General features: G+C 43.3%; 2 protein-coding genes across 2 annotated transcripts in view; one reads left to right on the top strand and one right to left on the bottom strand.

Moving 5' to 3' along the window:
• cdh23 (cadherin-related 23) overlaps positions 1-25568 on the bottom strand; it is a 263409-nt gene that overhangs the window by 50734 nt on the left and 187107 nt on the right. The window contains exons 26-38 of the mRNA XM_036126497.1: positions 23813-23965; positions 23509-23622; positions 21296-21444; positions 12164-12224; positions 9582-9730; positions 9314-9449; positions 7853-8241; positions 5256-5357; positions 5115-5117; positions 4813-4962; positions 1697-1825; positions 1452-1580; positions 1157-1384 (exon numbers count right to left, since the gene is read on the bottom strand). Of these exons, the coding sequence (XP_035982390.1) occupies positions 1157-1384; positions 1452-1580; positions 1697-1825; positions 4813-4962; positions 5115-5117; positions 5256-5357; positions 7853-8241; positions 9314-9449; positions 9582-9730; positions 12164-12224; positions 21296-21444; positions 23509-23622; positions 23813-23965 (1892 nt within the window). The remainder of the gene's footprint in view (positions 1-1156; positions 1385-1451; positions 1581-1696; positions 1826-4812; positions 4963-5114; positions 5118-5255; positions 5358-7852; positions 8242-9313; positions 9450-9581; positions 9731-12163; positions 12225-21295; positions 21445-23508; positions 23623-23812; positions 23966-25568) is intronic.
• LOC118557152 lies at positions 14706-20478 on the top strand. Its single transcript, XM_036126524.1, has 3 exons — positions 14706-14848; positions 16579-16687; positions 19331-20478. Exons 1-3 carry the CDS (start codon positions 14784-14786, stop codon positions 19838-19840), a joined length of 684 nt encoding a protein of 227 aa, XP_035982417.1. The 5' UTR covers positions 14706-14783; the 3' UTR covers positions 19841-20478.

Raw genomic sequence — 25568 nt, forward strand, 5'->3', positions numbered from 1 at the left:
GAGTTTGATTACAGTTGACTTTAAACATTAAAGGAGCTGTAGGTAAGCTATTTACTGTAAAATCAAATTAAATCATTCTGGGATGGAAGTAACATTCCCTATAAATGATCATTATTCTCCATCAACAATGTCTTAGTCTCGTTTTTCTCCTTTCAAACTTAGCGGTACGATCCTGAACTACTTCGGTTCAGAGTGTAGCCTGTGTTTACTTCCTGGTTCCTGAGCCAATCATATGAGAGTTCCCAGGGTTCGCAACACAATGAGCAGCATTTGGTATTTTATTTTGGCAAAACAGCTGCAGCCTGCAAACATGGAAGCCAGTAAAGGAAGTGGACCAGAAATAGAACAGAATAGAGCATCGTAGACCCTTCCTGTGGAAGTAAAAATTCACAACAGCAACACACCGCTAAAAACGGCATATTAGATTGTTGTTATTGGTAGGCTGTTGTACCGATTTGAGCCACAAGGTGTCAGTATTACTTACAGGTCCTTAAAGAATGAATCTTAATACTTTCTTGAGGTAATGGTTTGAGTTGTGTCGCCCTGAAAGGAACCGTACCAGACCCAGACCTGGCAGGGTGTCCTTTCTTTTTCCTGACTGAAATGTGACAACCATAGGTGGAATTACTTCCCACAGGTCAGCTCTCAGCGGTTCCATCTGCAGGCACACCACCTTCCATGCATCCTGCAGTCAGCTCCTCCTCTGCCACAAGATGTCTGGTTCCCTAAGTTCACCAAACTTTATCCTTACCTTCACTGAAAACTGGAAAAAACTGGATTGTAGCACAGGGAGTGAAAAATAATTTTTTTCCCTGCTGCTTTACTCATCCAGTCCTTCATCGCTGACGCCTAAAACTTTGAAATAATGATCAGTCTATTCTAAATCAGCTGCTGTGAGGAACATTTTAACTCATCAGTTGCTTTATGACTAACTAGTAACTAAACCGACTGTCAAACTTATCAGTGATTTAGAAAACACAATGTTCCTCCACATATAAAGTATAAAGGAAGAGAAAATGAAAGTGATGCGATTCAGACAGGAGTATATAAATCATTTGAACTTTAGGTCTCCGTTAAGGTCATAGCCTGCAGTGATTTAGAATCAGAAACGTGCAGGCTGAACCTTCCTGCATCCCACCTGCTCTGTGCACCTTACCGACAGAGGGGGCGTGCCGTCGTCCTCCACGGTGACGTTGAGGCGGTACTCCTGCTGGCGCTCGCGGTCAGGAGGCGCTGGCCGGGTCACCATCTCTCCAGTCATGCGGTCCATGCGGAAGGTCAGGTCCTGGTTCCCAGCAGTGATGTAGTAAAACAGCATGGCGTTGGGGCCGATGTCCCGGTCGGTAGCGACCACTCGAAGGACCGAGGTACCTCCTCCGACGTTCTGCAAACCACAGACGGATCAGCAAACCCGCGCCGGAACCAGTAAAGCTCGAACAAAGCGTTTCTACCTCGTTCACGCTGACGTTGTATCCTCTCTGGCTCTCAATGACGGGGGCGTTATCGTTGACATCCAGGATGCTGACGGTCAGTGAGAGGTCTGAGTATCGGGTCGGCGTGCCGTTGTCGGTGGCCCGCACCTGCAAAGGCACAGGTGAACCGAGGTGAACGAGGAGGTGAAGCTCCTCAGGAAGCCCACCAGAAAAAACTGAAGTTAGATATTTCTGGAGCAGGACCGTGCAGACGGCTGTCTGACCTTCAGCAGGTAGCGGTCCACCGACTCCCTGTCCAAAGGCGCGTTGACGTAAACCTCTCCGTAGCTGTGGTTCACCGTCTTGATCATGAACACGTCCTCCATGTTGCCGGCAACCAGCGTGAAATTAACCTGAGGGAAAGAAATCCGTGACAAATAAGATCCAACCAATCGTACTTTATACTAAACCCCTGATTGCAAATCTGCTTAAAAAACAACTAAATTAGATCTGGGTGACATATGTTGGGTTATGCTCCTTTAAGGATGGTTCAGCTTGGCTGGTATTTCCACCATCGATTTCCTGTTTCCTCACAGCTGCTACCTTTCTGTGATGTCACATCAAGTTTCCCTTCACTAATCAGTATTTACAGGAGCTCAAAACGCTTAATGGTTTTAATAATTCAATTTAAAACGTGACCCTCATGTGATACAGATACAGTAGATTTAAGCTGCTTCTTTCTGATCATTTTAAATAGTCGTGCTTACAGTAAAACATATAAAATTATGTTTCTAAAAAAAGTTAAATATGACAGAAATGATTGTTAATACAGAAATGTCAGTGCTGGTGAAGATTCTCAGTCATCCAGGTCATGGTCATTCCAAAAAAAAGTAAATAAACAAGGCAACTGGACTTGTTTTCCGTAGTTGAAGACGTTTCGCTTCCTCTCCCGGAAGCTTTCTCAGTTCAAAAAGTCTGGAGTAATGTGGAGTAACAAGCTTTATACTACTTTATACTACTGCCCAACAATTGAGAAAGCTTCCGGGAGAGGAAGCGAAACGTCTTCAACTATGGAAAACAAGTCCAGTTGCTTTGTTTTTTACTTTTTTTTGGACAGTAACATCAGCGTACAGAAAACCATGTCCGTATCCTGTACAGTATACCAACTCAGGCCATGGTCAGGGCTCTTTCTGCATCAGCCTGGTGTTTAAGTCGCTTTAATTAGAGACATAAATGGAGCGCCTCCCCTCACACAGAACTGTTCTGGTCCTGCTGGCCGCTCAAAGCTCAAAGCGCTTTGCACCAGAGCCACGTTCACCCAGTCCCTCCCACTGAAGCGTTCATACGCCGATATGCAGATCAGTTGGCAACTCTGGCTCAGGTGTCTTGCCCAGGAGCACGTCGTCACATTGCAGAGGGAAGCTGGAATCGAACCGCATCCGCCAACGACGTGTGCGTGCTGGAGACAACAATGTATTGTAGCCTTTGGTCAAAAGGGGGAAATTCAGTTTCATTGTTCCGGGTGGGAATGCTTTATGCTAAATAAATAACAGACTTCACCCCCAGGGGAATTATCTGAATCTGCAAATATCTGATCACGTAACTCAGCGAGGCAGTGTTGACATAAAGTCAGTATTTTTTTGTGTTTTTGCAGTTTGAGGCTCTTTCTTTGTCTCCTCTCAGTCCCAGCGGCGCTCAGCTGCTTATGATACGTGGCGCCTCACTACTGTTTCAAGCTCTTTTCAAAAAACATCAACGTTTTTGGGTTCCTCATTGCTTACATCAGGGGTGACCAACCTGGGGCCCGCGGGCACCAAGCGGCCCTGGAGGACCACATGTGGGGCCCAGAGCCTGTACTACAAAAAGCCCAATCCACCACCAAGACTTTGTTTTATTCCGTTACTCTTCTTGTTTAATCACACTTGCATGTATATAGATTTAAATATGACAATATCTCCAACAATGCATGACATTTTTATTTGATTTTACAGAAAGCTAAGGTGAACTCTGACTCTTCTAGTGCAAAAATACATCTAAAAATAAGTAAAATGTTCTTAAAGTTAGTGTATTTGTCCTTGATTTGAGCAGGTAAATAAGATAGTTTGCCAATGGAATAACATTTTTACACTTGAAAAAAGAACAGCTCATCTCCATCATATTTCAAGTGTAGTTTATCTAATTATCTTGTTTTAGGGGTAAAAATACTCATTCCATTGGCAGATAATCTTATTTACCTGCTCAAATAAAGGACAAATACACCAATATCAAGAAAATTTTACTTATTTTTAGTTCAGTTTTTGCAGTGCAGGTAGCCGTTTGTATGAGACAGCACCAACAAAGTAGCTCTCAGTTTTAGAAAGGTTGGTGACCCAAAGTTAGAGGGTTCAACATTAAAGAAATATTAGCAGCCATCAGTGAAGAAAAGCTCAAACCTGTCAAAGGAGTTTGGCTCAACCAGGTGACAGGCTGCCGTCTAATGCCGTGGAAATCAAAACTAGCCGAAGTAAAAAGATCTGGTCTGACCCCTGAAGGTTATCTGGGTTTCATTTCATGGAGAAGTGGAAGTATAACAGAGGCGTTGTCCGTCAGGCCGGTAGTTTAAAGCAGCTGTTTACTGGAGGCAGTTATTGGAGCTTTATAGACGCAGATCATCTGCTGCTCGCTTCTCTTTGAGGCAGTCGCTTTAATCCACAGGTTCCTCTAATGATTTAATGAAGGCAGACACATCTACGTTTTTTCCACCTACGCCTGCTGCGTCACTCGTCTTCCTCTTCCCGACCGAGCCTCCGTGGATTCTGTGGCTCTGATTTCCAGATGAAATGCAGATGCTTTGGTGACGACTTTACCCTCCATGTCGATGACCTCAGTGAGTCTGTCAACACAGACTTCTTCTCCAAGCTGGCAAAAGTGATCTTTGGCCTACTTGATAGGTTTCTTTCTTATTAAATTAAAGTTCTTATCACCACCAGTAGAAATGGACATTTTTGCTCTACTTCTTTGGGTGTGCAGCTCCTGTACACTGCAAAAAGGGAACTAAAAATAAGTAAAAAATTCTTGAAATGAGTGTATTTTACCTTGATTTGAGCAGGTAGATAAGACTATTTGCCAATAGAATGAGATTTTTGCACTTAAAACAGGAACAATTCATCTCTAAAATGACATAATTAGACATCCTGCACTTGAAATAAGACGATGGAGATGAATTGTTCCTTCTTTAAGTGCAAAAATCTTATTCCATTGGCAAATAGTCTTATTTACCTGCTCTAATCAAGGAAAATTACAATGATTTCAAGAAAATTTCACTTACTTTTAGTTCTGTTTTTGCAGTGTATATCATCTCAGAGGCCGGATGACTTTAAACTCCAGGTAGCTGGTGCTGTATTTAATAAATCAGCCTCACCAGTCCATTCATTCCAGCGTCCTGGTCCCTGGCCAGCACCACTGCCACCTTCCTCCCCATGGCCGTGTTTTCTGGGATGCTCACAGACGTGTCAGATGTCATGTCAAACACCGGGCTGTTGTCGTTCTCATCCAGAATGGTGATGGAAACCTGCGAAGCAACAAAGTTATTTCCAGGTTCCACCACAGGGTGAAGATCAACACTTACCTCCAAAATGCATCGAACATCAGAAACAACAGAGGGTATTCTCATAAATGTCATAAATGTGATAAACTTTGCTCCGTGAACTGATGAAACCTCACCTTCTGCAGATCCAAAGAGGGATGCAATTGATAAAAGAAGAATGCCGTTATTCTACAACAGATAGGACGGTAAATTTCAAACCAAAGACTGAATTTGAAGGCTAGGATTAAAACAAGAAGATTCGGAAAGAAGCGACGCACCACGGTGGAGTCCTTCTTGGGTCCTCCGTCGTCAGCTACAACCGTCAGAGAGTACATATCTCCCTTTTCTCTGTCCAGCAGCCCTGTGACCGTGATCCGACCCTGGAGACACAAACTAAAGGTCAAGACTCTCAGTGTGAAACCCAGAAAAACTAGCAGGTGTCAGGATAATCAACCCGGAAAAACTAGCAGTTGCCAAGATAATCAACCCGGAAAAACTAGCAGCTGTCAGGAAAATCAACCCGGAAAAACTAGCAGCTGTCAGGAAAATCAAACCAGAAAAACTAGCAGCTGTCAGGAAAATCAACCCGGAAAAACTAGCAGGTGTCAGAAAAATCAACCCGGAAAAGGATCAGAAAGAGTTTGTAGAACGGAGCTTGTTGATCAGATGACATTCAGGCAGCAAAAATGCTACAGAAAAAAATTAATCGATGAGACGTGTCACAGAAAGGACACAGAGTCCTGCATAACTATTAATATTTCAGATTTGGTTATGTTACAAGCACAAACTTCAAGGTATTTTATCAGGATTTTATCCTTCCGTCCATTTTCTATCACATCTATCCCTGCTGGGGTCACAGAGGGTGCTGGTGTCTGTCTCCAGCTGTCAACAGGAGAGAGACGGGGTTTCCCCTGGACAGGTCAGCATCACAGGGCAGGATTTTATGTCACAGACTAACACCAAGTAACGTGGTGTCTGTGACATAACACCCCTACTTGGTGTTATCTCACAGACTAACACCAAGTAGGGCGACGTGGCACAGAGGTTAGGGAGTTTGTCTTGCAATTGGTGGGTTGCCGGTTCAATCCCCTGCTCTGACTGTCTCTGTCGTGGTGTCCTTGGGCAAGACACTTCACCCGCATTGCCTGCTGGCGGTGGTCAGAGGGCCTGGTGACGCCGGTATCTGCAAGCCTCACCTCTGTCAGCCTGCCCCAGGGCAGCTGTAGCTACTAACATAGCTCACCACCGTCAGGGTGTGAATGACTGAACTGTAGTGTGAAGCGCTTTGGAGGTCGTCAAGCCTAGGTAAAGCGCTATACAAGTACAAACCATTTACCATTTATTAGGAGAGTGGGAGAAAAATACAGTCCTGCATAACTATTAATATTTCAGATTTGGTTATGTTACAAGCACAAACTTCAAGGTATTTTATCAGGATTTTATCCTTCCGTCCATTTTCTATCACATCTATCCCTGCTGGGGTCACGAGGGGTGCTGGTGTCTATCTCCAGCTGTCAACAGGAGAGAGACGGGGTTTCCCCTGGACAGGGGAATGACTGAACTGTTCAGTTCTCAAAGACTTAAATAGAAATAATAATAAGTTTGAAATGCATTAGAATTCAGCACTTTGTTAATTCACCTTTTGCTGGAGTTTCAGCTGCATCTGTTTGTCTCCACACCAACTCATATCTAGAGACTGACAGTTTTACACGTCCTTCTTCACTGAAGCTTAGCCAGACTGGATTAACTGATGAAGTTTGCAAGTTTTCTCACAGATTCCCAGTCTGAACTTTGACTAGGCCACTCTACTAGATCAGAGGTCTGCAACTTTCACAACCAAGAGAGCAACTTTTAACCTCCGTTCAGCTAATAAAACTTGTTTAGAGCCACAGATGTTACCTGACCTTCTGAAAAATAGTCAAGTTGTTTTTAAATAAATATCTACTACAGAAAAAGTGTCATTGTTTAAAGAACCCTTGGACTTTTAGGTGACAATAAAGAAAATCTTCAAAAAAGGGTTTCTTCTAAGGGATCTTAATATTCGTGGAAAACTGTGTAAAAAATGCACCAATGCTGCTGAATTAAAAATAACTAAAACATTTTGTATTATTTATCCTTCATTTGAAGAGGTAAATAAGATGATATGCCAGTGGAATGAGTATTTTTATACTTAAAATAAGATAATTAGATAAACTACGCTTGAAATAGTATGATGGGGATGAGTTGCTCCTATTTTAAGTGCAAATATCTTATTCCATTGGCAGATCATTTATACTTCCTGCTCAAATCAAGGATAAATGCACTCATTTCAAGCAAACTTTAGTTATTTTTAATCATGTTTTTGCAGTGAACCTAATAACAAGAGAACATATATCACCATCTACGTTGTTACTGACTCCTTTTCCTACTGTATCTATATTTTAAAAATTTCTTTGTTTTTTTAGCAAAGTTATTGAGGGCTAGTGTGGAAGGAGCAGCAGGTTGCAGACCCCTAAACCCTGACCAGCTTCACGGTCCCTGTTGAAGAAATGCTTCCCCGCAGCATGATGCTGCCAGCCCCATGTCTCCCCATAGGCCTGGTGAGTTCAGGGTTATGTGCAGAGTCAGTTTTACAGAGTTTAGCATGTGGGCCAAAAAGCTCCACTGAAGTCCATTTACTAATTAGGTGACTGAGTGGAACTGACTGTGGTCATTTCTATTGTGGGGTAAAACAGAAAAAGGGACTAAATACATTTAAAATCATGTATTATTTCACATTTCTGCACTATTCTGTGTTGGTATTTCACATAAAATCCCCATAAAAAGCAGGTTTGTGGCTGTAACGTGACAAAAGGCGTACATAAGGAACCGTATAACCGGCCTTTGCTCCTCTCACCGTCACGCTGTCGATCTTGAAGAGGGCCAAAGCCGCCGGCGACGTGTCGGGGTCAAAGCGGTAGGTCAGCTGGTTCAGGTTGTCGGCCGACTGCGCCCGGACCTGCACCACCTCCGTCCCCGTGGCGATGTTCTCCCGGAGGGAGGCCTCGTAGCCGGCGGAGAAGAAGGCCACGGCCTCGTCCAGCTCGTTCAGCAGGGTGACGTAGACGGTGCAGAAGCCCCGGTGGAAGGGCGGCGCCTGGTCGGTGGCCGACACGTTCATCAGGTACGAGGTCTTGGTCTCGTAGTCCAGGTGGTCCACGGTGGTGATCAGACCCGTGCTCACGTCCACCTCGAACTTGCGGTCGGCACCGGACACGATGGAGTAGGCGACGGCGCCACCGTCACCTGAGCAGAGAGGTGGGAAGGCAAAGATGTAGAATCCAAAAACACATCATGATTTTATATATATATATATATATATATATATATATATATATATATATATATATATATATATATAGTTATGTAATGTTCAAAAACAAGTGAAAACGGCCTGACTCGCTGCGCCCTCAACAATCCCAAAAAGTTGTCCAGATGTTTGGTTCAAAAATAATCCAAGGAGACGTTATTGCATTTAAAAACGTTTTAGTGAATAGATGGAAAAACAAAACAAAAAAGGGTGCCAAACATACAAAATATGAAGGCGACAGAGGTCAATAAACCACTTGGCTCCACTCTGTCAGATCCACAACCAAAAACCCCAAACTCCCATGATGCATCATCCCTCAAAGGTGACACGTATGCATCCTTAAATCAGAAAGTAATAAAAATAATAACAAAATGTCCACAATAGTTAAATATTCAAATTCCCTGAATTAATATTACTTACCAATAATATCTAATAATGTCAACAAACAAATAAATAAATTTAGCAAGAAAACTAAACACAAAACATTCCCCATAATGTATACAAAGAAAATCACAAAATGTTCATTCAGGCTCCTACAATATATATATATATATATATATATATATATATATATATATATATATATATATATATATATATATACCGTTTTTGTCAAAGTCCTGAGTTTTAATTGGAATATTTAATTTCAAAGTAATGGAGACCAGGTTTTAAACTTCTCCTGCCATGACTTATTTTTATCTAAACACAAGCTCCCTGATGCGGAACATTTATTTCAGTTTCCAGCCGGCGCAGATGTTTTGGAAAATCCCCAGATGTGTCACGGAGCCGTTTTACACCACGGGAAGTGACCAGAGGAAGTTTAAACTGTGGAAGAAGTACGACTTTAAGCCACATGCTGTTTTTTTTTACCAAGGTTCAGAAAGGCTGGAATATTATGATGGAACAGCATCAACTAGTGGCCGTGTTGAGTCTCTACAGGCCAGAGAACAGAAGCACTAGATTAATGCGTGCGGCTCGTTAAACGCCTTAACGAGGGGACAGACCCACCGGTGTCGGGGTCCGTGGCCCGCACCACGATCACAGAGGTGCCGATCCCCGCCGTCTCCCTCAGGCCCAGCCGGTTGTACTGCTGCTGGGTGAAAACCGGCACCTCATCGTTGGCATCTTCAACATAGACGATCACCTGCAGGACGAGACGGCCGCAGCCAGTAAGGAGCTGCACAACTGAAATAAGACTAGGTTTATCTTTCAGATCTCGTGTTCGGCATATTATCACTGTTCCCGTGAGGTTTGTGAGTCTGCCTGAACGTCTCACCCGCACAGAGCTCCGCATGCTGCCTTCGTCGCTGTTGTAGGCCTCCACCTCCAACACGTGGGAGCTGCTGGTCTCCCGGTCCAACGCCCGGACGCCTCGTGTCACCAGACCCGTCTGTCTGTCTATGGCGAACAGGTTGTTGTTGTTCCCTGCACGCATGAGCCCGTGGACAACCCCATGCAGAAAGAAAAAAAGGGAAGGGAGGATCAGTTTTACAACCCTCACATGGAGATTTTAGTAGTTTACTCTTCTATCCTGTGTCTTCTTGGTGAGGTGGAGCAGTGGCTAAACGGAGAACTTTAGTTTCTGGTGCTATCCAGTTATTTACACCCCTGGTAAATATGTGTGAAAAGCCTTAAGATGTTTCCCTGTTAAAGGGGGGTTTTCCTCTCCACTGTCGCTTCATGCATGCTCAGTATGAGGGATTGCTGCAAAGCCATCAACAATGCAGACGACTGTCCACTGTGGCTCTACGCTCTTTCAGGAGGAGTGAATGCTGCTTGGAGAGACTTGATGCAACCTGCTGGGTTTCCTTAGAGAGGAAACTTTCTTACCAAAAGGAACAATAAACTGAACTTTACTTTAATAAGTAGGATCAGGCTGGAACATAGGAAATTGACTTGGAATCTGTGTGTTCACTGCAAAAACAGAATTAAAAATAAGTAACATTTTCTTAAATTAGTGCATTTGTCCTTTATTTGAGCAGGTAAATAAGATAATCTGCCAATGGAATAAGATTTTTGCATTTAAAATTGGAAGAACTCATCTCCATCAACTTATTTCAAATGCATTATATCTAATTATCTTATTTTAGGGGTAAAATTACTCTTTCCACTAGCAGATAATCTTATTTACCTGCTCAAATCAAGGACAAATACACAAATTTAAGAAAATTTAATATATTTTTTATTCTGTTTTTGCAGTGTTTGATGCTTTTATTTTTGGTAAAGTGTCTTCAGACAACACGTATTGGCAACTGATGCTACATAAATACGTTGAATTGAATTACAGCAGCATGTACACTGCCACTGAAAAGCGTAGAAAAGTCCCACCTTTACTTAAAGTTCACTTATTCAGTGGGAAAATAAGGAAAAGTTGAATGGTTTTGGTCAGAAGTTCTCAGTCTAATGAGCCTGAAACTCACAGTCAGTCCCAAAGGAGTTCAGTAAACTCCTCATTCACATTTGTGATGGCAGGAAATAAAAAAAAACACTCGCATGAACATAAGCACTACTAGTTATTTTAGACATCAGGCGACCCCAAGAAGCCGCTCTTCCCTGCAGAGCTTTAGACTCGTGTGTTTTTCCTCTCTTAGCGCCGTTCTCAGCGTGTCGCAGAGATAAATATGGATCTTCATCCTGCCTGGTAGCCAGAGGCTGTCATGTCATATTAATAATACCGCAGGGGAACAGAGGCCACTGATTAAAAGTCCACCAGAACCTGTAAGGCGATGAACGCAGAAACCAAGCAGGGCAGGGAGTCGCCAAGATCATGTTCCAGTGAATATTTAGTGATGCACGAAGACGACGCAGCAGCAGCAGCTGACACACAGGTAAACAGCAGACAGGTGTCAACAGCTTCATGAGCCCAGGAGTCAAGAAAAAGGCTAAATAAAGCCAAAACGCAGAACCAAAGTTCCTGACTTCATGACACTTGAATAACTCTAAAAAAGTTAAGAATAATTTGAATAAAATTAGCAGGTTACATGATTTCCCCAGCATTAATCAGGCAAGGTTAGAGATAATAATAATGGTGCCACTAGAGATTTTTCTGGAAAACTATTATTTCTGAACAGCTAATTTCCCCCCTAACGACTAAAACGAAAGGTTATTCTAAGTTTTACTGCAGTAAAGGATGATCCCACATCTTCCTTCAGATTATTATGAAACTTTGGTCTGGATGCTACTGAACGGTTTCTATCTGTTTTATTATGGCCTGTTAATGAAAGCAGGCTGACTATCTAAGGCCTCCGTAAACGGGTCGGTCCCGCTTCCCCTGCAGCAGCAGCATGTGCAGCGTTCTGCTTTTTTTCACTGCCAACCCAAACAGACTCCTTAAAGCAGTGAACAGCGCTGGTCTTTGCTGTTTTCTGGTGAGAATGGCCTCAAGACACCAGAAAACATCAAGTAACACGGCAGAGTTCTCTGAATCATGTTCTTCTCTGGAAATGATTTTGCAGAACTACTGAATGAACCCACAGTAGACGGTTTCTACACATTCACAAGTTTCCTCAGTTTTCAGGACTGCAAGGTTTGAGAGCCGGTTAGAATTTAAAACATTTACAGCCATAAAAACCAAAATCTACAAAGTGAAAGGATGGATAAGCGCTTTGCATGGAGGGGTGAGCAGAAGAGAGTGACAGATATGGATGGATGAATGGATACTGATAATAGATGCATTTGTTTGTGCATCTTTTATAACAACAAGAAGACTTTATAGAAACTTGTATATCATGCTGAGAATAGGACCGGGAATGAGTTCTTAAATCCCAAATATCTTCTCCCCTCCTCCTCAGACGGCTCTAACTAAATCCCAGCCTTACCCACAGCAGCCCTGACCGCCGTGGAGCTCAGCAGACTCACCCGTCAGGATCCTGTACAGGACTCTTCCATTTTCTCCCTGGTCGGCATCTGTGGCTTGAACCTGTTCAACAAAAACAGCAAACAGTCCTTTAAAAAGACAAGATGATGGATTTTATGTGGCACGGTGCAGGGAAGACGCCACACTGACATTATCTGACTAACTACAGTTTCTGCTTCAAATCTACATACGCTAACTACAGGCACGGCTGTCATTAATTTGGGGCTCCTACTTATTCATTTAAATCATTCTTTTATGAATGTTGGATGTGATAAACAGCAAAACAACTTAAAATAATCTTGTAAAGTTTAAAGCTGTTATACTGGCTGGTAAATGCATTAACCTGAATCCTCCAATAAGTGGTGCTGAAGTTTCTATTATGGGTTTTCTGAAAAGACCAACCCTGTTACCGTCTGGTTAGGGGTTTTAATTTGGTGCAGTCGGACGTTTTCCCTTCACCCGACATAAAAAGGAGTAGTTTGACAGCACTTGACTGACGGCTCAGAACAAGGAGAAAGTCCAAGGAGCACAGTGAAGATATACAGCACAGAGTTGTAGTTTAGTACATGTTTAGCAGCTTTGAGCAAACTGCAGATTCAACACAAGCTAATGCATTTTTAAGCTGCTTGGCCAGGGTCTCCAAGACTGAAGGAAATCACAACGAGGCCAATTTTTATCTCAGAGTCAGAATAAACGCTTTAAAGCTCGACTAAAATCTGCAGCTGAGACAAATATTGAGAAGAGGGATGTTTGGAGGAGTCAAGGAAAGGCTTTCAAACCTACAACCATCAGGCCTGCTGCCATGCATGGCTGCGGTAGCATCATGCTGTGGGACCATTCATAAGTTTTATAGTGTGTTTGGGATCACTGTCCTGTCTCGTTTTTAACCGTCCAGCTGTTTATTTGAAGCTGAAGGATGTGGAGGCACTCCTCCTCCTCCTCCATGATTTCATCCAGTTTGTGTTCGACGTCAGCACATGTGGCAGCAGAACAGTCCCTCAGCATGATCTTACCACCACCGTGTTTGACACTGGCACAGGTACAGGTTAATAACTGGTTTGAGTGTAGGTAGCTCCTGGATTGCTCCTGATTATTCCAACCAATTTTATCTAAACAGTTACAGTTTGGGTCAGAAAGCTGAAAGCATCAAAACTGAGTTTGGAAAAGATAAAACAGGCTAATTGCTTCTGGAAAGCTCCAACCTCCACCTTATGGAAAATGTATGGACTATGGCAAAATATACAAAAAAAAAAAACACACCTTTAAATTAAATATACTAATAAGCTGGTGTGTATTCTCAGTCAAACAGGACTTGACAATCCTAAGTGCTTAGGTAGAAGTCAACTGGACTGATTAGCTGGTTTGTTAACTCTAATCCACCTTTAAAGCTGCAGTAGGTAACTTCAGTAAAAAAATATTTTTTTATATATTTTTTAAAACTGTCACTGTGTTAAATATGAGAAAGATAATCTGTGGAAAAAAAATCAAGCTCCTGTGGCCCATCCCAGGGCTCCTACTGCCATTTGCAGAAATTCAGTGCTCCCGGTCAGAAACAACCAATCAGAACCAGGGAGGTCTTAGCATTGTCAATCCCGTCTATTACGTCCCTTCACCACATGGTGCACAGCGCCGTTCAGACTCAAGACTGCCGGTGTGCTGCAGCATTGCAAAGAAACAACCTGATGTTGAAGGAAAACTGACAGTTTCTTGAGCGGCACCTGTTTAGAAAACTAAGGCAGGTAAACAGAGGAAGGCTGATGACGAAATGCAAGCTGAAAAGAAACAAATTGGACCAAGCCGAAATGAAACGAGGGTAAACGTGGAGCCGCACCACGAGCTCCGCTGTGGGGGAGGAGCCGAGAGCACGGGGGAGGGGCCTGGAAGGTGCATGTTTAGTTTTTCAGGCTTTCTCCGAGCTCCCTACTGCAGGTTTAATAAGTTACTTCCAGCCAGTGTTCAGCACTGAATAAACCTTTTAGATGAGAGGTAAAACATCTCCAAGAAAAAAGAGAAATCCACTAAAGTTAAACTTTAAGAAAAGCCACTAATTATTTCAAGAAAAGTTAATATATTATTCTCTCAATATATTTCTGACTTTCTGGAATAAAAAAAAAGAAAATTTATTGACTTTTTCTATTGTTTAATCCTTCCCCCCTGGATCAACAGGTCACTGAATGCCTGAATCTACTAGCACGCAACGATGAGTGGATGTAAACTTCTGACCCGCGGAGCGTGTTAACATGGCGTACGTTTTTGTTTTTACCGTCTTCATGTTCAGTAACTCAGAGATCTGAACAGTTTGGCTGCTAATGTGCTGCTGTGGGGTCTTTACAGCATGCATTGTCATTCAGTCCACATCCTCTGGTAGCCAGCATCATGTTGCCACAACCACCCCGTCGTAGCTTGGCAGTGAGACCTCCTCCTCCTCCTCCTCTTCCTCCTCCTCCTCCTCCTTCTAGAGGCAGGCGGCCAGCCGCACACAGCCGGGCCTCTGCACAGGCATCGCTGCTCTGCACCGAACCCAGAGAAATACCGCAGCATGCTGGGCGGCTGGTGACTGGGTCGTGTCACTAGACCGGCTTCTGAATCCAGAGTGGTACACGACCGCTGGCGCCGAACTAGATGGCAGAGATGAGTCCTCTGGATGTCACAGATTCGCTGGCTTCAGGTTCAACAGACGCTCTCTGGTACATTTACACAGAGCTCTATGATAGGGTTCTATTTCCTGCTATTGCCAACAGAAAACTGTATTTTATCTGCATTTTCTATGGTAGAGCAACAGAAAGGAGTGTATAGGTGTGAAGTAGATTAAACATTATGCAGTTTTTAATTGTTTTGACTCATAACCTGAAAAGTGTGGCATGCACTTGTATTCCGGCCCCATTTGAAAATTTAATAAAACCATCTTTCCTTGCAGCTGCAGCTAGACTTTGACTAGACCGCTCTAACACATTATATATATATATATATATATATATATATATATATATATATATATATATATATATATATATATATATATATATATATGTATGTATAAAAAAATAAATCCTCATACTGTAGACTGAGCTGCCTGTTTCCACTGGAAGGTGAACCTCTGCTCCAGTCTGGTCTTTGGTAGCCCTTAACAGGTTTAATTCCAGGTTTGTCCTGCATTTAGCTCCATCTGTCCATCTATACTTCTTCTCTTCGGCTGATTAAGCTTGCATGGATCCGCTGGAGACATGATGCTGCTGCCACCATGTTTTACTGTGGAGACGGTTGGTCCAGGATGATGTTCACCACAACATGCAACACATTTGATTAACATGCATCCTGTCAAACTGCATTCACAGCGTTTTTTTTGTTCTTGTCACTCTGACAGAAAGGAGCTGATAAATATCCAGTCAGGTTCTGATTTGCAGCTAGAGAGAATCTGCACCACCTTCATGGACACCATGGGTGTCTTGGTTGCGTCACTGATTAACGCTCAGTTAGGTGCCATGGCCAGGTTTGCACTTGTAGGTTTGCCATGATCTGTGCCCTTTTGGGTGACGAATAGAAAAGATGGAGACGTCTCTGCTTCCAGCTTCTCCACAGTTTTCAAGTTTTACCACAGAATCTTAGTCGAACTTTAGTCAGGACTTTTTTAACAAATCGAAAGTGCTTTTATATCTCCTGTTCGACTGAAATTCTGTTTAAGGTTGTTTCCCCCTGCTGGAGAAAAGCATCCCCGCAGCATGACGCTGCCACCACCGTATTGCATTGTGGAGGGGCCATGTTAGTTTTTACTTTGCTTTTCTTTGCTGTGTCTCAGACAAATTTTACAAGAGGGTAGCAGAGTAAAGGGGGTTTAAAATCCAATCACATGCCACCGTTTTCAGATTTCTGTAGGTGGTTGTCAGTTTCTAAAATGAGGAACAGCTCAAGGAGCATGAATACCTTTACAAGATACAGTATGTGTGCACATGAGCAGACCGCATGCGCTCTGACGTCTGGGCTTGTGTGTGCTGCTGTGCTCCGTCTCACTGCTTGTATGAAGAGGGGCCCAGCTTCAGTCTCATTAGCTTCATAAAGGGATGTGGAGAGGAGTGGAGGACGGGGAGGGAAGGGAGGGAGGAGAAAGACGCTGGGGGGTCAGACTGGCGAGTGATGAATAGAGTATTACACAGTGGAATGAACCACTTTGGCCATTAAAGGGGGGGCGGGGGGCGTAAAGAGCAAGAATATGTTGCAAATGTGTTTTTAAATGTGATCTCGCGGAGCATGGAGAGAGGAATTCCTCACATGACGTGGGGCTTGTAGGAAACAGAGTGTTGCCTTTAGCTCATTTCCATCAGAACTTTTTTTATTCTGTTGCACACATTTCACCCCCCTTTCCCTCTGCTTCTCCCCCCCTTTTCCTCCCCATCGCTTCCCCGCTCCGTTTCTGGGACAGCAGCACTTTAGGGCAGAAAAACAAGTACTATGTGGACGCAGAAAGAGCAGGTTCTGCCACAGTTACTGGAACCAAGCAAGGTGCCGTTTTAAGGAGACTTCCACATCCTGTGAGTACGTTTTCCACAAAGGATTCAATTTACATTACTGATATCTTTTTTAAAAAAAGTTTTCACTGATTAGAACCAAACAAACTCTAAAATCTAAAACTAGCAAAAAAGTTTGTTAAGGCATCTGACAGCCTGTATTTAATGTACGATAAGTCTCCCAGAGAGCCTCAGTATTTCACATCATCAGGCACTAAGCTGAGAGTGTGGACAGATGCAGCATGTCGGCCATGTGCATTTGATTTGGCAGGATCTTGCTTTACCTGAAAATTTTTTGACAATATCAGAATCCAAAGAGGACACAAGGCCACAGTCATCCATCTATTCATTTACGAGCGAGAACATAAATAAGCCATGTAAAAAATGAGTAAAACTGAAACAGAAGGCAAAGATAAAAACAAAGAATGAAAGAGCTTTAAATATTGTGACTGTCGGGGTTCTGACGTGCTTAGGCGTGGGATCTCAGGTGTGGTCCATCAGGCTCCAATGAGGTTCACATCCCATCGTGTCATCAGAAGCTACAGAACCAGAAGCTAACGAACCAGAAGCTAACGAATCAGAAGCTTCAGAATCAGAAACCTTAGAATCAGAAGCTAACGAATCAAAAGCTGCAGAATCAGAAGCTATAGAATCAGAAACTAACGAATCAAAAGCTGCAGAATCAGAAGCTACGGTATCAGAAGCTACAGAATCAGAAGCTAACGCACCAGAAACAAACGAATCAGAAGCTAACAAATCAGAACCAGAAGCTGCAAAATCAAAAGCTATAGAATCAGAAGCTAACAAATCAGAAGCTAACAAATCAGAAGCTAACGAATCAGAAGCTAACAAATCAGAAGCTATTGAATCAGAAGCTAATGAATCAGAAGCTAACGTACCAGAAGCTAACAAATCAGACGCTAACGAATCAGAAGCTAACGAATCAGAACCAGAAGCTACAGAACCAGAAGCTGCAGAATGAGAAGCTACAGAATCAAAGCTACAGAATCAGAATGTAACGAATCAGAAGCTAATGCATCAGAAGCTAACAAATCAGAAGCTATCAAATCAGAAGCTAACGAATCTGAATCGAACAAATCAGAACCAGAAGCTACAGAACCAGAAGCTGCCGATTCAGAAGCTAACAAATCAGAAGCTAACGCATCAGAAGCTAACAAATCAGAAGCTAACGCATCAGAAGCTAACAAATCAGAAGCTAATGAATCAGAAGCTAACGAATAAGAAGCTATCGAATCAGAAGCTAACGGATCTGAATCGAACAAATCAGAACCAGAAGCTGCAGAATCAGCAGCTATAGAATCAGGAGCTACGGTATCTGTAGGCGATACAGAAAGTTTGCTCCTCCAGCAGCGTGGATGTGCTTGTGTGCGGGTCGAGCATGCAGGCGCTGACTAATGAACTGACTCTCTAACGACTCATCCTGCTCCACTGGCCTTTTCACAGCTTTTCCTGGCATTTGGTCTTAAAAATAATTTCACGTCCCAATGTGTTTCCCTTAAACCGATAAGCCGTGCTTTGTCTCCGCTGAATTAAGGACGATGACATTTACAAATGTTACCACGCTGAAGATGGGGGCGCGCAGAACGAGCGGGGAGGGGGGGGGGGGGGGTAATTGGAGGCCGAGGAAGAGGAGGTGGCCGCTTTGCATTTTACAAGGGCTGTTTTAATAAACCCAATTTGTTTTACATTGAAGAAAGCCTGTCAGGCATCGACTGTGTTCTGGTCCTTGATTTAATAGCGCCATAATTGCTGCAAATGCCGAACGTTCACTGCGTCCTGGCGTGCGTGCAGCTATTTCTACGCGCTACTGTGTGCGCGTCTATAATGTAAGCCCTTGGGTGTATGATTTTAATAAAGAAAACAAATCCCCCAATGAACCTCCATCAGCTGCAGAAAGCTTGACCAGCCAAGTCAGGAGCTGATCTGGCATTTTGGTGCACTGCCTGGTTACATAGTACTCGTTCGCTTTTTTCACATTTGGCCATGTAACAAGCACAAACCCTGATGTTCTTTAGAGGGACTTTTGTGACCAACACGCAGTGGAGCATAACCGGGAAGTAAAAAGACAATGAAATATGTTTTTTTATGGTAAAAATCTAAATAACATGGCCTGCATTCGTATTTATGGCCCATAAATAAATACTTTGTTGCACATGTAACATTCTGGGCTTTCTTTGCAAAAACGACTCAACCTCAGATCAGATGGAGAACGTCGGTGAACGTGGATTGTCTGGACTTACCAAAAACTGGAGGAGCAGCGGATCTCTGCAGCTCCTCCAGTTACCACAGCCCTCCTGGTTGGTTTGTGTTTGGTAGCTGAGCCGTCCTCTCTCCATGATGAAATGATGGATTGAGCAGCGCTCTGTGGGACATCCCATAAACTCAACCTGCTTTAAACGTCTCCATGGTCTTCACAGAACAGCTGGGTTTCTACTGAGGTTAAATTACAAAGGTAGACTTCTGGATGGATTCACAGCCATCAGATTAAACGTATTTCACACTTTAGGATGTCTATTTTTGTCTTCTTCACAGTTCTGCCTTTATCTTGAGTTGCTCTCCCTCCTTGCATAGTAAATTAATCAACCATGCACACATTTTCTAGTAACCTCGACCCAAAGCATCTAACAATTGGTTTTGTCCATCCAGGGCAGCGGCAACATGAACACCACCGACCCCGACTCCAACGTCGCCTTTACCTTCCATGAGGATCACCTCGCTGTCTCCGGCCTGACGACCGTCACCACCCCTCCCTCCGTCCTGCAGCCCTCGTCTCATCCCGCGGACGTCCATGACCCAGAGTTCACCATCATGCTGGTGCTGGGCTCATCCCTGCTGCTGGCCGGGTTCGCGGCCTTCCTGGCCGTGTGCCGGCGCTCTGAACCGGAGGGGGACTTGGAGGGGAGCTGCGCCCCGGGGGAGAGGCTGACTCGTGGCAAAGGCTTGTCCACCGAGCCGCAGCTGAAGACGTGGAGGAGACTGGGCTCGTACCGGCGCTCCTACAACCTCTCCTTCAGACGGCCACCTTACCGCCGGCCCCCACAGCCGGAGAGGACGCGCGTGGCCCGGCCGGTGGCCTCACGGGCACCGGAGCCAGACGCCAGCACCGAGCCCCACAGCGCCACACCCTGTCTGTTTGACTATGTCACTGAAATCTGACAGCCTGACGAATCACTGACTGGAGTAAAAGCAATTCCTCAAAGCGGCCGTTGTACATTTCTTATACGCATCTGTTGCAAGATCGTCTTAAACAGGCGTGGATTTGGTGAATGCTGCAAAAGTACTTTTTTTTTACTAGGAACTCAAGCAGCGAATGGGGAGAGAAAACGGACGATTTCAAGACATTTCTGTGCAGCATGGATGAAAGCCGGTCTGATCAGGCTGTAAAACAGAACAATAATAATAATAAAAGCATCCCAGGTGTCCTCCCTGCTAACAGCATTTTGGTTTAGCTGGTCTGGTTCTGTAGAAGTTAGCTTCACATTTGCACTAATCATATCCACTAACAAAAACATTTGGAAATTCATAGTTTTTAATGAAAATCGGGATGCACCAATGATGCTTTATGGTAAATATGAGTAAAAATGAAACAAGTTCTAATAAATGCAGCTTTTCTAACAGGAGTGTCACAATGGAAATTCAACCTCTAAGTTGAGCGCGTTCGTCCGGTGGCCCCTGCTGCCATAACTTGGTACGCCTCTCTTTAGCTACAGCAGCTCTGGAAAATGCTACAAGGTTGGAGCCCACAGAGAGAGTGACCTTTGACCTTTCTTCTGAGCACGATCTCCCAGGCCCACCTGTTGATCCATTTCATTGTTTTTATAAATAATGGGCCTTTGTTTTAAACCTTATGCATGTGGAGTCTAGTTGCAGCAAAGCTCAACGTTTGTCTAATCTGCAGACTCTCCATGTCTCTGTGGCAGTAGGACAGAAAGGCTTTTGCCTCCCAACGAGTCCAACAGGGAGGAAGGATTTTTTTGTTTTACCTCTCTTTCCTCCTAACTGTGTGCGGTAGAACGATAAATATGGATCCTCATTAAGCCTTGATTGTGTCAGCTTCACTTATTTTAAACAGTTCCTTACAATCATCACACGTCGGCCTTATTTAAATGGCATGCTCTCTTGTTTTCCCCATTTTGAACAGCGGCTCAGGCAACATAACCTCCGTGTTCATTATATAATTATATGCTGCCAAAACAGAATCTCTTTTTCTAATTAAAGCTCCTAAGTACTCAGAAAAACCCAAAAAGTGACAAATTACAAAACTGCCTCAATAACATTATTTTACAGGAATGACAAAACAAGGCAGTAATTGTGGCGCCTGTTAAAAAAAGTTGTTTTAACATAGGATTATTTTTCCAAACACCATGAATCTAATGGGATTAAAGGTTTAATTTCTCCAGATTTTTCGGTGTCAGATAGTGATTTACAATAAAAGATAAATTGACTTTTAAGGCTTTTTACCGACCTCTGCCAGAGGTTGCCTGAGGAGGGCACACTGACCCTCTATGGAAACATAAGTGACTACAACCTCGGAGCTTTATAACCGACTGGTGAGAGTTAAATAAACCCACCGAGTGCTGAATCTGTCCAAAGCGCTGTTTGTGTCTCTACCTGAAGGATGCTCGTCCCTCTGGGCACACTTTCCAGGACGCTGGTCTCGTAGCTGTTCTGCAGGAAGATGGGCCTGTTGTCATTGACGTCCTGCACCTCCACAAATACAGTAGCCGTGCCGGTCCTTCTGCTGCCCGCTGGGCCGTTGTCTGTGTGGAAAAAAGCCCCAAAACATCATTTACTGCAGGTATCAACACTGCCTAAACTACTTTAGGGATTTAGTTTCAGTTGTCCCAGCTAATGCTGAGCGAGAACCACTAAAGCATAATGCTCTCACTGCACTCAGTGCAGCCAATTGCCTCTTTTGTCTGTTTGCTTCACAGATTCTGCCTAATTTGATGTAATAGGACTGAAGACACGTTAGCCCATCACGGTCGGCCTTTTATTTGGTTCTCTTCCATCATCCTACAAATTACAGCAGTGTTTGTGGCTCTCTGGTCTTGCACCGTTTCACATTCTCCCTTGGCCGGTGTCTCTGGTCCCCCGGCAGAGAAGCTGCTCTGAGTCAACGCTTCTGAAAACAGAGAAACCTCCGCGATTCTGGCCTCTTTTCAAACAGGAACAAAGGCGGTTGAGCAAGAGTCTGAAATCCCCAAAGGCGGCGTTTTCCCATCAAGATGGTAAACAAGTGGCAGAGAAAAGGGAACTTTTAATGAGAGAAAACACACTACTACGAGGAACCTAGTAGAACTGAAATCTAAACTTCTTCGCAAAAGTAATCACGCCCCCTTTGAACTATTTTTCACATTACATTAAACTTTAATGCGTTTTTGTGCATAAATGCAAGTTTGAAGATGAGGTGCGGGTTTTCAAATTTATTTGGAAAGAAACTTCTTGGAAGTGTGGATTTGGTCCAATTTACCCTGGTACCCCTAAATAAAACCCAGTTAAGCCGTCTGACTTCAGAAATCACCCAACAGTCCGTCCACCTGATGGACGAGAGGAGCATTATTCAGTCTGTCTTACATAAAATCATGATTAAATACACCACAGCTTGTGACTGTAGCAATGGTGTCTTGTCAATAGGGGACGTTTGAGCCCCCCCATCAAAACTGCAGTAAACAAATACAGACACAGTAAACATAAATTGTGAAATAAAAAGTGACTAACACATCAGTTCTCTCATAAATTAGAGTTTTTAGCATTCCCGTTTAATCCTGGGGTTATTGGGGGTTGTTTTGCCGTGTAGCCCTCCTAACAGGTGGTTTATGCTTGATGGACAAATGCTCTGTGTAGACACGAGGTCTGCAGCATTTATGCTCGGTGTAGCTTTTCCTCCAAAGTTGCACTATCCTCCTAGACTATAGAGGGCAGCATTGTGCTCCTATGCCAAGCGTACAGCGCACAACGCCGCCGTAGAAGCAGAAAAGAAAGTTGTTTCCAACATTTTAAAACATCTTACATTCTTCCAAAAGTGGCAATGCTTTATGTCCAGGACTTGTTAGTAAATTGGTGGTCGTTGTGATCTTTTTGGACCGAATCATAAAGATGTCTATATTTACGAACCTCCACCATATGGAGCTCTTGCTCGTCTTCCACGTTTTTCCATATGAGACTGTCCGCGTAGTTCCGGAAACCTTTGGCAACGCAGAGGGGCATGGTAGCCGAGAAGACGTAATGTGGCCAGGCGGATGTGTGAAGCAGGTTTAATTCTATTGTTTCAGTACTGTGGTACACCGGACACATGAGTGTCTATGCTCGTTCTTCCATCTATGACTTCCATGTGACTTCGTGCTGGTTTCTAATTGGTTGCTTAACGACTCTCTCGGCGTGGGTGGCCAATCAGCACATTTTGTATCATTCCTCATCCAATCAGATGATTTTTTCACACCTGTCAACCAAGTCACACCCTGGCTTTAGATGCCAGGTGTGACTCTCACTCAAACATGGAGGAGTCAGACATGAACAGTGATGAGACGGGAGAGAACGTGCAGCGAAAGAAGATTCGTTCATTGATTTACGAAATAATAATTTCTCACCAGGAAACAACTGTGGGTAAAGGAAGTTGGACCAGACTTAAAAATCCAGCAGCGGGTAAGTGACCGTGGACGGATTCATGTTCAAGTAGAGCTGATTGTTGTAATAACAGACACCAAGTATCAAAAATTATTTTATCACTAGTTGCCACTGTACTGTAAAGTAAAACAAGATTTTCAAAACCTTAAAGCAAGAAGAAGATTTGTTTTTCAGAAACACGTAAATTTGTAACACACCTATTGCCTCTATGACCAGCGTGTACGCCGCCTGCGTCTCTCTGTCCAAGCCCACCACAGTTCTAACCACGCCGTCCCGAAAGCCAACGCTGAATTTGCCATCTTGATTGCCACCTACAGAAACAACACAAAGACACATCTCCAGACTTAAAGAAGGCACTGAAACACACATACAAGCTTTACTGCAGAGAGATGCACCAACGTACACAGACATGGATGGACGGTACTGAAGCTGCACGGTACGACGCGTTAGCTCGTCTAATTGCACAAACACACAAAACGTGGAGCCGCTGTGACCTCTGACCTGTGATGAAGTAGCTAAGCTCTGCGTTGAGACCAGCATCGTTGTCAAAGCAGACGAGTCGCGCAACAATGTGGTCTCTGGGGACACTCTCCATCAGGGAAACATTGTACACTCTGGGGTTGAAGGTGGGCGTCTCATCATTTACATCCAGAACTGATGCACACACAGAGACACACACAGAGACACACACAGAGACACACACAGAGACACACAAGGACATAGATAGATGCATGAGGACAAGTAAGGCAGCAGGCTATGGCAGTGAGCAGCAAAAGCTAACTGGCTAACGTCCGGATATCCAGACTTCCTGTTCCAGGCAGAAATAAAAACAGAAATACATCGTTTAATTCAAAGGATTTATGTTCTAAACCATAATAGAAATAATCAGGTTTCTACCAGGTTATAGAATTAAGAACTAGATTTATATATTTATATATACATATATATACATACATACATATACATATATATACACATATATATATATATATATATATATATATATATATATATATATATATATATATATATATATATATATATATATATATATATATATATATATATATATATAATGAAGGTACCTTAGCTGTTTCCCTAAATGCAGCAAGACAAAGTGATTGTCCGACTGCAGTAAATACCTACTAAGCCATTTAGGGTCATTTTGGTTCTGCTATAACCAGACAAACAAGGATCAGAACAAAAATAAATGGGCTCAGAGTGTATTACAAGGTTTTCAGATTATCATATATTTCTGAATAAATTACTTGGAAATTTCAAAAGTTTCTGACCATTTATTCCCACAATTTATATTAGTATATTTATTATAAAAGACTTGACTACAACCACAAATAAACTCATACATTCATATATTCAAGTTTGTGGGTAAAAAATGGAAGCAAGAAAGGACCAAATAAAACGAGGGGGATTGATGCGCAGCAACAGCTTCCTCTCTGAGGCCATTGCTGTCTTTCCATCCTGGCATTGTGTTAACACTCCTCTAAGGTCCGGCTCAGAAAACTACCAAAACCTCTGGTTTCAGAGAGATAATCACACCGATGATGATCAGCTAGTCAAAGGTTTCAATCACCAGCAACTAACTGCTAACATTCCTTTTTAAATTCTAGAGCAGTGGTCCTCAACGTCCGGTGTCCCTGAATCAAATGGTTGAATCAGCTCCTCAGTCTGAAGTCATGTCCTCCAGAGTCATTACCTGGTTATCTGACTCAGGTGTGTTGAAGCAGAGAGACAAATAAACGTTGCAGGACACCGGAACTGAAGACCACTGAGGGAAGTGCTTTAAGTTGTCAGAGGTACCAAACGTTACTCCTGAAAGGTACAGAAGAAAGGTACCACACATTCATCAGGAAGAGTCCCAGGATAAAAGGCTTGATTCTATAAAAGGGACCGAAACTCCAGGGGTACAAAATAGCAAAAGGCTGAAATGACTTTCACCATGAGGCCATTTCCAAAAAAAACATGAAGTGGATCTTTCTAAGAAAGGAACATTTTGGATCTGTAGAAAACTTTTAAAGCAACTTCCAGTTTTCCAGGAAGCGGACGTTCTAGCAAATCTATCAGACGACGCAGCGACCAGCAAAACAGCAGAAAAACCCAGAGCTGTGTCTGAATCCACAGGCCTCAGTCCCCCTGCTAAATGTTACTGACAGCAGAATTAGAAAACTACCAGCAATTATTTGGTTTTTGTTGTAGTCTGCAGGGGAAACGTTCCCCTCTCTAAAAATAGAAGCGTAGC

Source organism: Fundulus heteroclitus, chromosome 22 (genome assembly GCF_011125445.2).
Source record: "Fundulus heteroclitus isolate FHET01 chromosome 22, MU-UCD_Fhet_4.1, whole genome shotgun sequence".
In the NCBI taxonomy this organism is placed as follows: Eukaryota; Metazoa; Chordata; class Actinopteri; order Cyprinodontiformes; family Fundulidae; genus Fundulus; species Fundulus heteroclitus.

Bases quoted from the DNA above. Each gene is read 5' to 3' on its own strand.
- LOC118557152 (XM_036126524.1), top strand. From the start codon at position 14,784: ATGGCAGAGATGAGTCCTCTGGATGTCACAGATTCGCTGGCTTCAGGT. The intron at 14,849-16,578 runs GTACATTTACAC...TTTCTGGGACAG, and splicing joins GGTTCAACAGACGCTCTCTG to CAGCACTTTAGGGCAGAAAA. The intron at 16,688-19,330 runs GTGAGTACGTTT...TTGTCCATCCAG, and splicing joins TAAGGAGACTTCCACATCCT to GGCAGCGGCAACATGAACAC.